At 47.7% G+C, this 12,902-nt stretch overlaps 1 protein-coding gene and 1 pseudogene across 2 annotated transcripts; one reads left to right on the forward strand and one right to left on the reverse strand.

Moving 5' to 3' along the window:
- Positions 1 to 558: 558 nt before the first annotated feature.
- DDX28 (DEAD-box helicase 28) lies at positions 559 to 2,461 on the forward strand (the record flags this gene model as incomplete). Its single annotated transcript, XM_080352101.1, has 1 exon — positions 559 to 2,461. The coding sequence occupies one exon, from the start codon at positions 559 to 561 to the stop codon at positions 2,185 to 2,187; it is 1,629 nt and encodes a 542-aa protein (XP_080208227.1). The 3' UTR covers positions 2,188 to 2,461.
- Positions 2,462 to 5,788: 3,327 nt separating this feature from the next.
- Positions 5,789 to 12,505, reverse strand: LOC308044797 (galanin receptor type 1-like; annotated as a pseudogene). Its single transcript has 3 exons — positions 11,798 to 12,505; positions 10,219 to 10,284; positions 5,789 to 6,106 (listed from the first exon to the last, which is right to left on the reverse strand). The product of its transcript is annotated as a galanin receptor type 1-like (transcript).
- Positions 12,506 to 12,902: the final 397 nt, after the last annotated feature.

The following is a 12,902-nucleotide window of genomic DNA, read 5'->3' on the forward strand; positions in this document are numbered from 1 at the left end:
GGCCGTGACCCCGTCAGAGCCGACAGGGTCACCGAGCCGCCCGCCCAGCGGCTGCTCCTCCGCGGAGCCCCCGGCCGCGCGAGGCCCCCGGAGCTCGGCGGCGCCCGCGGAGAGCTGCCCGCCGCACGGGCTCCCTTCCCCGAGAGAGGGGCGCCGGCCCGGCTCTGCCAGAGCCCCTCAGGGCCACGTTCGCTCCCGCGGAGCGCGGCACGGGGCTCAGCGCTCGGCCGCCAGCTGAAACGGCGAACGTGAGGGGACCGCCGCCACCGCTCCCTGAGGTACCGGCCGCCGCCCGAGGGACCGGCCGCGCGTCCCCACACCCAGCACTCGCTCGCCCTCCTCAGCCAGCACTCGCTCGCCCTCCTCAGCCAGCACTCGCTCGCCCTCCTCAGCCAGCACTCGCTCGCCCTCCTCAGCCAGCACTCGCTCGCCCTCCTCAGCCAGCACTCACTCGCCCTCCTCGCCCGGCTCCGCTGCAGCTCCGGGGGCGGGGGCAGTGGGGGGCAGCGTCTCTTCACGGCGTCATCGGGCAGCGCCGCCGCCACGTGAGCGGCCGCCATGGCGCCGGGGCGCCGCGGGGTAGCGGCGGCCGTCCCGCTGCTACCGCGGCGGCTGGCGGCCACCGGGGCGGCGGCGGGCGCGCAGCCCCCCGGGAGCGTGGTGCGCGTGCCCTGGGCCCTGCGGGTGCGCCTGCAGCGGGGCGCGCAGCGCCGGCAGCGCGGGCAGGGGGAGGCGGCGGCGGCGGCGCGGCCCGGGAAGCTGCTGCTGCGGAGCCGGCGGCCGGAGCTGAGCCAGCCCCGCTGGCAGACGGTGGGGCGCTGGGAGCGGCCGCCGCTGGTGTCGGCGGGCTGGAAGCACAGGAAGGCCCGCGGGGACTACTTCCAGCTGGAGCCTTCGCAGGAGGCCGCTCCCGCCCTGGAGGCGCCACCGCCTGCGGCGCGGCAGGGTCCGTCCTTCGCCGAGATGGGGCTGCAGCCGGCGCTGCTGGCCGGCCTGGCGCGCCTCTCCGTCGGGCGCCCCACGGCGGTGCAGCGCCTGGCCATCCCCGCGCTGCGCCGCGGCCGCAGCGCCCTGTGCGCCGCCGAGACCGGCAGCGGCAAGACGCTGGCCTACCTGCTGCCGCTGCTGGACGGGCTGCTCTCCCGCCCCGCGGAGCCGCTGGCGGACGCGGCGGGGCCGGCGTCGCCCCGCGGGCTGGTGGTGCTGCCGTCGCGGGAGCTGGCGGCGCAGGTGGGCGCGGTGGCGGCGGCGCTGTGCCGGCCGGCAGGGCTGCAGGTGCGCGCGCTGACGGGCGGCGGCGCGGCGGGCGGGCTGCGGAGGCAGCTGCGGGCGCCGCCGCCGGGCGCCGCCGTGCTGCTGGGCACCCCCGGCGCGCTGCGGGCGGCTCTGCGGTGGCGCTTCCTAGCTCTGGGGCGGCTGCGCTGGGTGGTGCTGGACGAGGCGGACGCGCTAATGGACGAGTCCTTCGCGGAGCCGCTGGAGGAGATCCTGGCACACGCGCCCTTGGCTGCTGGCGCCCCCGGGCCGGCCGGCCCTGATGAGGCCAGGACCCAGGTGGTGGTGGTTGGAGCCACCTTCCCCACGGGACTGAGCGAAATGCTGGAGAAGTTCACCGATGTGGGCCGGTTTGTCACCCTCACCACCCAGAACTTGCACCGCCTGCCACCTCACGTCCAGCAGAAGTTTGTCCGCCTGAAAGGCCAGGACAAGCTGCCCGAACTGCTGCAGCTGCTCAAGGACGGCCCAGCATCCGGCAGGACTGTCCTCATCTTCTGCAACACTGCCAGCACTGTCAACTGGCTGGGCTACATCCTGGATGACCACAAAATCAAGCACCTGAGGTTGCAGGGGCAGATGTCAGCAGCTGCCAGAGCTGGCATCTTTGCCTCCTTCCAGAAGGGTGACGTGTCTGTTCTTGTCTGCACCGACCTTGCCTCGCGGGGGCTGGACACCAGCAGTGTGCAGCTGGTGGTTAACTACGACTTCCCAGAAACGCTGCAGGATTACCTGCACCGCGTGGGCCGAGTGGGACGGGTTGGAAGCAAGGGTCCTGGAGCTGTGGTTAGTTTTGTCACCCATCGGTGGGATGTGGACCTGGTGCGGAAAATAGAGACTGCAGCCCGGAAGAAGTCAGGTCTCCCCGGCATGGACTCCTCTATTAATAAGCCGACGCCTAAAGGAGGTTGATTCAGATTGCCGAGCAGTAATAGTGGCCTGATAGGGCTTGAGGTCATTTAGGCAGAGCAAATGAGTGTCTATGTGTAAACTGGACTGAAAGCAAAGAGAATTGACTTTCATAACCAGGTGGTCAGGTTGACTTTGTGTACTGTTCTGGAAGCTGCAGCAGTCATTTCCATAGGTATCACAACTCATGGCTTTCCAAAAGGAAGCTAGTAAGTGGGTAACAAAAAGCCATTGGAGAAGACTGAAGATGATCTCATTGGTTGATTTTTGTTCAATTTTGTTGACACTTTTAACTTAAATTCAAATGGGAATTAAAGTATGCCTGTGTGATGTGCAGCTCTGTTGTGTTTCATTGCTTTCCACCATCAGCATTTAGATGTTCATTATTAAAAATTACTACTGTGGCAGGAAAAAAAAAATATATTTTCCTAACTTGGGCTAGTTATAGGTACATGTAGAAAGACTAAAGGACAAATTATATTTGATTTTCTTGCAATGTAGCAGTTCCTTCAGAGAATTCTAGATGAGATATCTCTGAAGTTTGGTGGGAACAAGAAGGCACGATAAAGCTTGAGGCTTTTCCAAGGTCTTAGCTTGTCATTTTATGGTTACCTTTCACTGAGAAAGGGCATCTTGCTGCTTCATTTTCTATTAAATAATGAAAAGGAAAAAAAAAAAGTTGTGTTTTCTGCTCATTTTATTCTGCATGCTGTAGTGACATGTGCAGTCTTTGATTACAAAAAACCTCAACCCTCCAAAAAAATTTCTCCTGTTAAAGGAAAGAAGCATAATGACTCACAGGTAACAGAGTGAGTATAAGATTCCTTTGTAATATTGTGTCATTGTTCTTTTCTGCTTTAAACCAAAAGGAGGCTGAGGCTATTTCATATCTGGCTGCCCATTTGTATCCATGGTAAATAATCATACAAAAATAGCATTTTAGCTCTGATTTCTGTTGCATTGATTTATCAAAGCATTTTCTTTTACTGTTCGTTTTTGCCATGCCGTCCACTTTAGCCTGTGCTAATTCTTGGTATGTAGAAATAGTAAGCTGTTAAATGAAATGATCATACAGTATCTAAATCACTGTTTTCAGAGGAAATAAGGTACTGGAGCTACTCTTAGTATACTAAGAGTAAAAACTAAACAAACAGAAAACTTGCACAGATCACCACTGAAGGATAGACCTATATAACCTTGTCCTAGAAATTACACACGTACTCAGTTCACATTGCACAGTTGAAGGGCTCTTGGGGAAGTTACAAGCTGCAGTAAAATTATTGAATACAATAGAAAGCTCTCAACTTTATAGAAATACAGTGGAAGAGTGATCCACTCAGAGACTGGAAACCTTTATATTTTGGACCCATTTATTGCACAGACTACTTGCCTCTTATCCTTTAGCTGCAAATCAGGCAATTTTTGTGTCCACAAGCAGAAGCTTACTATTCATGTATAAGAGTAGGATAAATCCTTAAACAGAAGTCTGGGGACAATCCAGTAGTATAATTTACAGAAGATCCTATTTCCACTTGTTAATAGGCATCTTATGTTGTATTAGGTCCTCTGAACTGCTGAGAAATAGCTTCTATTAACTACAGACACACAGATTAATTTAAATGAGGTAAATTGTATTCAAGAATCTCCAAGTGAGAAATTTAAATATTTGCTTGCCTGTTTTGCCTAAGAAATTTCAGACTGACTCCATCTCAAGTGTCGTATCATTTGGATCTGATCTTTTTCAAAGCTGTAGCACTCAGCTTGATATTTCTGCTGATACAGTGATCACCTGCTTCACAGACTGTGTCTGTCCTGAGGCAGCTGGTGATGGTGGCTGTGCTTCCCAGTTCAACCTACAGAATTGCCACTTTAAGTTTCTGACGAACATGATTGCTTGGATCTCACATGCCCTACTCCAAGCCTTTATCTTCTCATGTAGCTGTTACACAGGACTAAATCAATCAGGCTAACATTTCATAACTGTTGCACAGGTTATGTACTGTAATACCTTGCTCTATAACCTATTTTCCAGCTAAGTAATGCTACTAAAGTTAACCACAGTTAAATGATGTCGCATAACCAATAACTTCTGACACAAAATGTATGGTCAAACTATGTGGTAATGGTCATTCATAATTAATGCATCTATTCAATTTGTATCAGTAACTAAGTAGCATTGGTGATACAAGAGTAATTTTTTTCTTGAGTTAAAACCTGTGTAAGAAAAATGGGAGGAAGATTGACTTCTGATAAATTAGCCAGATGATGAAAGGCAATGTGGGCACAGTTAACACTGAGGTATAAAATATACCTGTTAAAAATGAACGATCGGTGTATGATGTGTTACAGAAAGTCTCATGTGTATTCTGATGGCCATAACAAAAGATGTTGAAGATGTTCTACAAGGTTATATTTGGATATTTTTCTTATGTTTTTTAAATGTATATTTTGTAGTTTAACTTCTGTAACTCGCTTCTAAAAACTCAGTAATGTAGTCTATGGATCTGGAATCCATAGCCATGTTACAGCGAATCCCACGACAGGTCAGTCCAGATTGCGGTACACAGTATTATCAAATTAGACAACAGAGTGAAATAATAAAGTTCATTCAGCCATATGCTTTTTAATTTTGAAGTAATATGCACTTTATATATTTACAAACAGTAACCTTGAACTCCCCACAAATGCTCTAAACTGATGGTTGGTAGGGCACTGTTGATCAAGAGTTTATCAAAACAACTCAAAACCTTTTGGCATTTATATACTAAAGAGGCCAATAAAAGCTTTGGGTAGATATACTGAGAGAACACTTTACCAATCAAGACTTGTAAACATTACTTTCAAACAAAACCACAGTTCTTTCAAGCATATATTGAGAAATAACACTCTTATTGTTTCTCACAAGAGACGGTTACTGGAGCCAGTGATTAACAGCAGTAATTACATTCAGGAGCACGCAGACATTCAAACGTGGGGACATGTAAGCTGATACAGAGCCACCAAATGCAGAAATACACATCACTGATACATGTCATGTGAAAGATTTTACTGACCAATAGGTAAAAAATATAGCAAAGCCTTCAATGAGATTTGGAGACCCCATCGCAGCTAGTGAGCTAAAAATATATGTAGCTCGCATATGGTCAAACTTGTTCAGGAAACAAAGACATATTCAAGGACTTTTTAGTTTGAATTTTCCCAAACTGCTTTTCTGTGCTCTCTAAACATCACACCACCCATTATTTACATCCTCATGACTCTACATTCATAATTAACTGCTCTTTTCTTGTCTGTCTGTATTCTACCTTCTGTGTAACTCTTATTTTGGATTTTATGGCCATAACTACAACTGTGCATGGATTCTAACTTGTAGGCCCTATAAAGACATTCAGATACTTCTGCTGCACTTAGCCCAGTGCCTCATGATGTACCTTGGGACAGCCTGTGTCAAGTGGCCTAACAGCCAGATGGAAAACCGCCTCCTACCACTCCCATATCTGACAAATTCCACATTTTTGCAGGCTGCACCACTCCCTGAAATGTACTTGTATACCCAGACAGCACCTTTTCCTCTCCAATTCCTCCTGAAACTTGTGAGCCTGATTCACAGGTTGGCGGTTGAGCGCGTGGTAGAGAAGTTCTCCACGCGTGCTCTGGCCTGTTTCTAGGCGGGAGCCGGCCGCAGGAGCCGCTTGCAGGCAAAGACTTGCCGGCAGGCTTTGCGGAAGTTTTCCGAGAGGAAAGCGTAGATGATGGGGTTGATGCAGGAGTTCCCGTAGGCTAAGCAGTGGGAGAGGATGCGGAAGGCGAAGGAGGTGTTGTTCAGGGGAAACTGCCCGAATGCTGCCCACATCGTGATGATGTGGTGTGGCAGCCAAGACAGCAGGAACACAGCGACCACGAGAAGCACCGTCTGCGCTGTCTGGAAGAGACGAGATCGTGTGTTAAATGGTCGCAGTGATCAGGCGAGTCTGTGGTACGGGCGAGTTTGCCCTCCTCTGTCAGTGGCGGAGGCAGCGTAACACAGCAACGCTGATGGCTGCCAGGTGGGCAAACTATGACAATATGAAAAAGGATGCTAAAAAACAACCCTCCTCCCTGGAAAACAAAGATTGCCTGGTTTTGGCTCAAGCAAATAACTCTATAGGCCATGAAGATAGTGCCCATAAAACTTCAAACAATACAGGTGCTGCAACAGTAATGCTAACTGTGGTACATGCAAGAGTGGAAATAACGTTCCCTAACGTTCGGAGGCCGAGGAACGTTCAGGCTATGGAAAGTAACTGCAGGGGAAAACCGCCTAGCTGGCAGGAAGCGGGTCCCTGAGGGGACTAATGAAGGCTGACTCCATGTGTTTCTGCGGAGAAAGATTTTTCCAGTAGCTTAGGGGAGACACCAAGAAAAACGATGCATGGAGGATTAGTTTTTTGGTTTTGTTTTTTAATATGCAGTGCTCTTTGGTCAGAAATGCTCCTAGCTAGATGATTACCTGAGGGAGTCTCACCGTACTCGCGGGGTCCCGGCCTGTGCCCCCACAGCGCTTTCTCTCCAGTGAGGCTGCCCAGCCATTGCTGCAAACTGTCATTTGCAAGCCCCAAAGCTCATCCTGAGGTAAAATTTCCCTGAAAACAGTGTTCTTGAAGGTCACCACCCAAAATGAAGGTTAACGTGAGGTGAGCTGCTGACCGCAGCTGTGGTGGCCCCACAGGTGTGGCTGGGGAAGGGAAACAAGGGCCGAGGGACATGGCGGAGCAGCGTGAGGGGCGTCTGCGTGCCGCAGGGTGAGGAGGGTGCAGGGAGAGGCAGCCTTGGCCAAAGGTAGGTGGTAGGAGCTGCCTGAGCTGCTTTGGTGTGTGATTTAGCAGGCTGCTTCTTTGAGTTTTGTTCCTTTGGTTGAGAGGAAATGGGGGGTTGGAGAGAGTGGCTCAGGCTGTGAGAAACCGGGGTGGGGACAGGATGGAACATGCAGTCTGGGGTGTCTGTGAAATTCACATCCCCGGAAACGTTTTTAAACTTGAAAAACCATTTCAGGTTGTTCAGTTTGCGAGTCTTGTTATTTTTTTTCTTTAAAGATGTACAGGACAAAACTGAGTAAACACTGAGGAACCCTGGTGTGCTGCAGAGGCCGGTAAAACAACACAGGGCCATGTTATCAGAATAGACCTGGGTTTGCATTAATTTCCGTTGTTAAATCATCTTATTTACTGCAAACGTACGTTCAGAATTCCTAGGGCTGGGCTTTAAACTTTTCGACGCTGACAGAGGGATTTGTTCGCTTTCTTTGGAGCCCTGTCCAGAGCCACGTGTTGTTTTGCGGTTCACGGGGTGCACTAATGGCCGTTCAAACACCGCCTCCTCCGTGGCCTTTGTGGCTTGAATTTGGATTTTCTGTGCTGTATGCATTTCCGTATTCCGCGGCTCAAACAATGTGAGTTAGGATGATGAACCTTCTGCCCATTATAAGTGTTTTGCAGGATCTGGGGTGAAGGGAATGGTATCATACAGAGACTCCAACAAGATAAATGAAAACTATAGATGCCGAAATAAGTCATGACTTCCAAAAAAATTTTCTATTCTATTACTGGGGTTTTTTACAAGCAGACTGTATTAGAGAATAAAAGCAGTGTGTTTTCAGCCAGCATGTGGAATGCTGCTTATGAGAAGTTCTTTCCTAAGCTTTAGGGCATTTACTTTGTTTCTTGACTATGTTTTGTCTTGGAAGTGATCTATCCTGAGGAGTCTGTATAGCACAAAGCAGAAGACGTATTATAGTTCCTGGAATTCTGAATGGCAAAACAAACTGTTTGCAGTGGTAATCCAGGCAACCATTTCACTGGAAAATACTGTTCAACAAGGACTCTAGTCTGTGATTTTATTCTTTTAAGCCCTTTACTCATGTGTATAGGCCACGTGAATTTGGTAAGATCTGAACAAATAGGTGTTTGCAAAATTTACTACTTGTCTTTATTAAAACAAACAAAAACTCAACCAAACACACACCCCACCCCACCCTCCCCATCCCCCCCAAACAAATCAACCAAAAAACCCCAAGAAAACCTCACTGGGTAAAGAAAACACCACCACACACAAAAAAACCGCAACAAAAACCAAACCAAACAAAACCCCAGAACAGAGCAAACCCTTCCTTTAGGTACAGGAGGAGGGTAACAGCTCAAGAGTCCCGCTTTCTTGAAATTATAGGAATGAAGTAGGAACTAAGTGGTCATAGTTCCAGGCTGTACTCTTCTTGTACACTTTGTTTTCATATCCTTGTAGTGAAGATGCAGGCTGAATTAACAGATGTGAATCAGGTAATTTAATTGCCTCCTAATAGAAGACTTTACTGCTATGTTGCACTTTCTTTTGATGGATCCAGGCAATTAGCGTTTGGCCACTGAAGTCACACACATTTTTTGGAACAAGCTAGATGTTCTGTATATGCTAAATTAACTTTTCAAACGTGGAGCAAGTTTCATTTGTTAAACATCTTTGAGCAAAATAAGCAAAAGCTGTTCACTTAATATCTGAAGAAGTTCATTAATTAAAACCAAACAAAACTACTTGTCACTAATAGACCAATTAAGTACACATGAAGGAAGCTAATTTTACAAAACTGATGTACATACGAATTTCCTATTAGGCTCTAATGTGAAGTGATCTTAAGCAGATCTGCTTTGAATGACTGACACTCAATATGTTTCAAGTATACTTTGAAAGCACATGCAGGAATTGAGTATGTATGCAACCTACCCAAGAAGGATACTTATAAAGTGTTAAGAGAAGTGGTTAAAACAAGAAATACTTGAAATAGGTACACTAAAGTTGTTGTTTGGCCTGCAGAAAGGCTAGATGAGCAATTTCTGCACAGATGGTGTTGGAAGGAGACAAATTGTGGTAGATGATGTGTGTGTATAGAGAAATGTATCTGATTTTTCTTTCATCTGAAAGGATCACCTATTTAATTAGGGCAAACTGTACCAAATGGAACGAGAATTGCTACTGGGTGTTCCAGAGTTATGGCCAGGGAAATACTTAAGGGGAGGGAAGAAGAAGTGCTGTAGCATTAACTTGTTTGAACAGGTGAAGTCAAAGGTGTTTTTTTTAATATGGGTCCTCTCAGCCGTAATGGAAGAAAACTCAATGGAGGTACTGGTTCTAGTTATTATGAGGTAGAGCTGCAGCATGCTGAAAACCTTGTATCTTGAATTCCTCGTCTTGTGAGTGATCTAGATTTACGGGGATCTTGTAATGCTAGTGAATAAATCCCTGGATATGGAACCCACAAGTGGCTCCATATCACAGAACATGTGTAGTGTGTTGCAGCTGTGGTACCGGTGTCTGTCTTTTTGTGCTGGAGTCATATAAAAGGTTTGATTTCCCTGTCTTGCCCTCTTTTCAGTCAAATGGCCATGTTTGCTGTAACGACCCTCATTTTTGTCACGGACAGCACCGTGGCAACATCTTGTAGGGCTGCCCTAGCATGTCAGGTAGCAGCTGAAACTGGCCAGTAAACGCAGTTCTGCTTATCTCATACAGCTTGAGCCTGGGAAAACCCTTTTCTTGGGCTTGCAAAGGGGTCCAACCAGGATCTGAACCTGACACCTACTCAGACGCAAACCCTAAGAGAAGTCTTAAATGCAAACTGCTGCAAAACTGAATTGCTTCACTTTCAGGATTCTTAATGTATTTTCCTTTTAGCTTGCTGAGGTATGCTCAAAACACCCAGATATTTTTATAGTCCGAGTATTTCACTGGCTGCGAATGCAAAAAGGTAGTATTTGTGGGATTCTGTTACAGCACAATAAATCAAAAAGGCGGTCTATCAGGCCTGTATATAGAGATCAATATAACATTTAAATAATGGCGTTGTCATGTACTGTGTCTATAAAGGTATAACAAACTGTCAAGATGAATTCTGAACCTGAGCTGAAAGACTGGTATGTGGATGGAACTGGAAAGGCTATTGGTTATTTTAGAAACCTGACATATCTATTATATTACAGTCAGTGTACAGATTAAACCAAAGATATTTACCTTCTTCTTTGACCTTTCTGACTTCTTGGAAATGTTCTTTACTTTCGTATGGAGATGATATAAAACCTTGGGAGAAACAAAGTAACAATACATTGAATTGAAATTGGATTATGTACATTTGAACTTCTCATGAAAGCACCAAAAATTAGAAGAATTATCTTAGCATGGCTTCAACCAAAGTTGAATTTGATACTTTAAGACTTCTAATTCTAAGCCCTCCGCAGTTCTTTCGCATTCAGAAAACGAGGTTTGGAAAAAGCATTAAAAACCACTATGCTTCCAGAAGATGTAGTTCAGCATATATTAAGAGCTCAGCTGGCACTATGCTAAGGAATCTTTACATGGATTTTGAATTTTAGATTGTGCTTTGGGTTATGTACGTTTATTCCCTAGGTGGATTATATAGAAAGGCAGGGGCAGGCTGCCAGTACTGAAGCCTGTTGTGACTGTCCTGCTGCTCTTGAGCACGGCACTGACAGAAGGGGCAGCTGGAGCAGGGTCTCCTTTCGGAGGAGTCATTAGAACTGCTAGAGCACTGCAGGAAAATTCTCAGTTAACATCTAAATCAAGCTTTTGAAACCAGACTACGGCATGGCAGAAACCTGCCAATGTTTATACATTGGCCTTCGCAGCCAACAGACCACCGTCTCTAAAGCAATTAATGAACAAAACAATGCCTCTATTAGATGCAGCTCACCTTCCTGTTGCTGCTGTCTCACCTAAGGCACTGAGGGGACAAACGGCGGGGGCTGCAGTGGCAGGAGTTAAGAGCTCTAGTGGCTTTTTCCTCCTGTGACAAGCAAGGCCTGAAGTTTAGAGATTGCATTGTTTTGTCCTTAGCACTGATGATAGCAGACAGATTAGTATTGGAAGTAATGCATTTTTTGATTAAACAGGCATGAATTTAAATTCCAGGAAAATATGTTTTTTTCCAAGAGGATAGACCTGCAACCGACGAGTGACAAGGAATCCAGTCCCTGTCAGTCCCTGCACGGTAGGGAGTGTGCCAGCACAACTCACACACTTAATATCAGTCTTAAACATGCTAAAGATCAGTAAGGGGAAACAAAACACGCTATAGCAATGCACAAGAAGAAAGGAAGAGATTTCTTGCTGAATAAAACCTTCTATCTTAAGATCTCTTTTTGCAAGTTTCTGCAATAAACTATACCTGAACTTTGTGACCAAGAAAAAAAAAAAAAAGAAATAAATAGAGGTGATGTCCCTGCATATGTTTAGTTTCTCCCTCCATGGTATTTCTTCTTGCCAGGAACAAAGGGTTGCTATCAAGAGAGAACAAACTGAGAAACAGGAGAAAATCAGCAAGAATCTTTAGGGAAATTGGGTGTCATGCTGGATGTCAACTTAGCAGTTGTCATTGTTTGTGAGCTGGTGTGATTTCATTGTTTTCCTTCCCTCCCCTTGCCTCTGAGAAGTATCCTATACTAGGAGAGAATATAGAAAGGATTTGATCTGTTATTGGTTGTCTGCGTAGCTTGAGTGTATACCTCCAAGCAACCAAGAGTCTGGGAGAGATCTTTCCCTCCATTTAAACCTTACTCGTGTCCCTGTCACCCACCTTGGCATAGCAGCAGGTGATGAGCACCAGGGGCAGGAGGTATCCCACCAGCAGGATGGTGATCTTGTACATCTGCTTGGCTGTTGAACTGTTTGCCCAGTGCTCCCAGCAGAAGGAGCTGTTGGGTGCTTGCTGATGACCACTCATGAGGGCCTGGTGCTGGGCCACAGGGATGGCAAAGAGAAGAGACAGCAGCCAAATGACACCCACGCCGAGGGCAGCGTTGCGCTTGCTGCGGATGCAGGGCGAACGCTTTGCATGGACCACAGCAATGTATCTGTCCACAGACATAGCCACCAGAGTAAAGATGCTGACCAGCATTGTTGCCATGGCCAAGTAGTGAACCCACTTGCAAAAGAAGGCACCAAAGATCCACTCTGGCAGGGAGTAGATGGTGGCCTGGAAGGGGACGCAGAAGACCAGAAAGGAGAAGTCTGCAATGCTCAAGTTCAGGATGAAGATATTGGTAGCGCTGCGTGATGGGCGTCCCCCAGGCCGGAGACGCCCCAAAACAACTAACACCAACGTGTTTCCCACCATTCCCAGGAGGAAAATCAACCCAAAAAGCACTGGTACAATCACTACCTCCGGGCCACCTCTGATTGGTCCCGACCAACACGTTGGGGCCTCTGTTTGGTTTGTCTCAAGGCTGCACTTGCTGGTTTTGGCTCCGAGGGAAAGCACAAAGTCGTCTGTCTGCCCCTCCATGGAGCCAAGCTGCTTGGAAGGCAGGGAGCAGTGGCTGTAGCCCTCACTGTTGTCGGGCAGGTCAGTGTTTCTTGGTGGTGGCAAGAGGCTGAATGCTTGGCTCTTCCAGTACTCTGTACCTTTCCTTTGGGGAGCGATTTTCTTCAGATGAATCCTTCAAGCTTTATCTCTGGTGCAGATACTTGCAGGAACTGGCAAAAAAGGGGGTTGAAGAACTTGTCTCATCCAAGAGCAACTGCAGGTTTGGCAGCTGCTGCTGGAGAAGTTCTTGTGGCAGAGGAAAAGTCTGTGCAAGAAGGGCTGAGGATGAAGCTGCCCTGGGAGCTTGGAGCAGAGGCAAAGCAGCTGCAGCTCAGCTTCCTCCCACCCCTCCTCTTCTGCTTCCCTCCACTTCAGT

This window comes from Nesoenas mayeri, assembly GCF_963082525.1.
Source record: "Nesoenas mayeri genome assembly, chromosome: 12".
NCBI lineage: Eukaryota > Metazoa > Chordata > Aves > Columbiformes > Columbidae > Nesoenas > Nesoenas mayeri.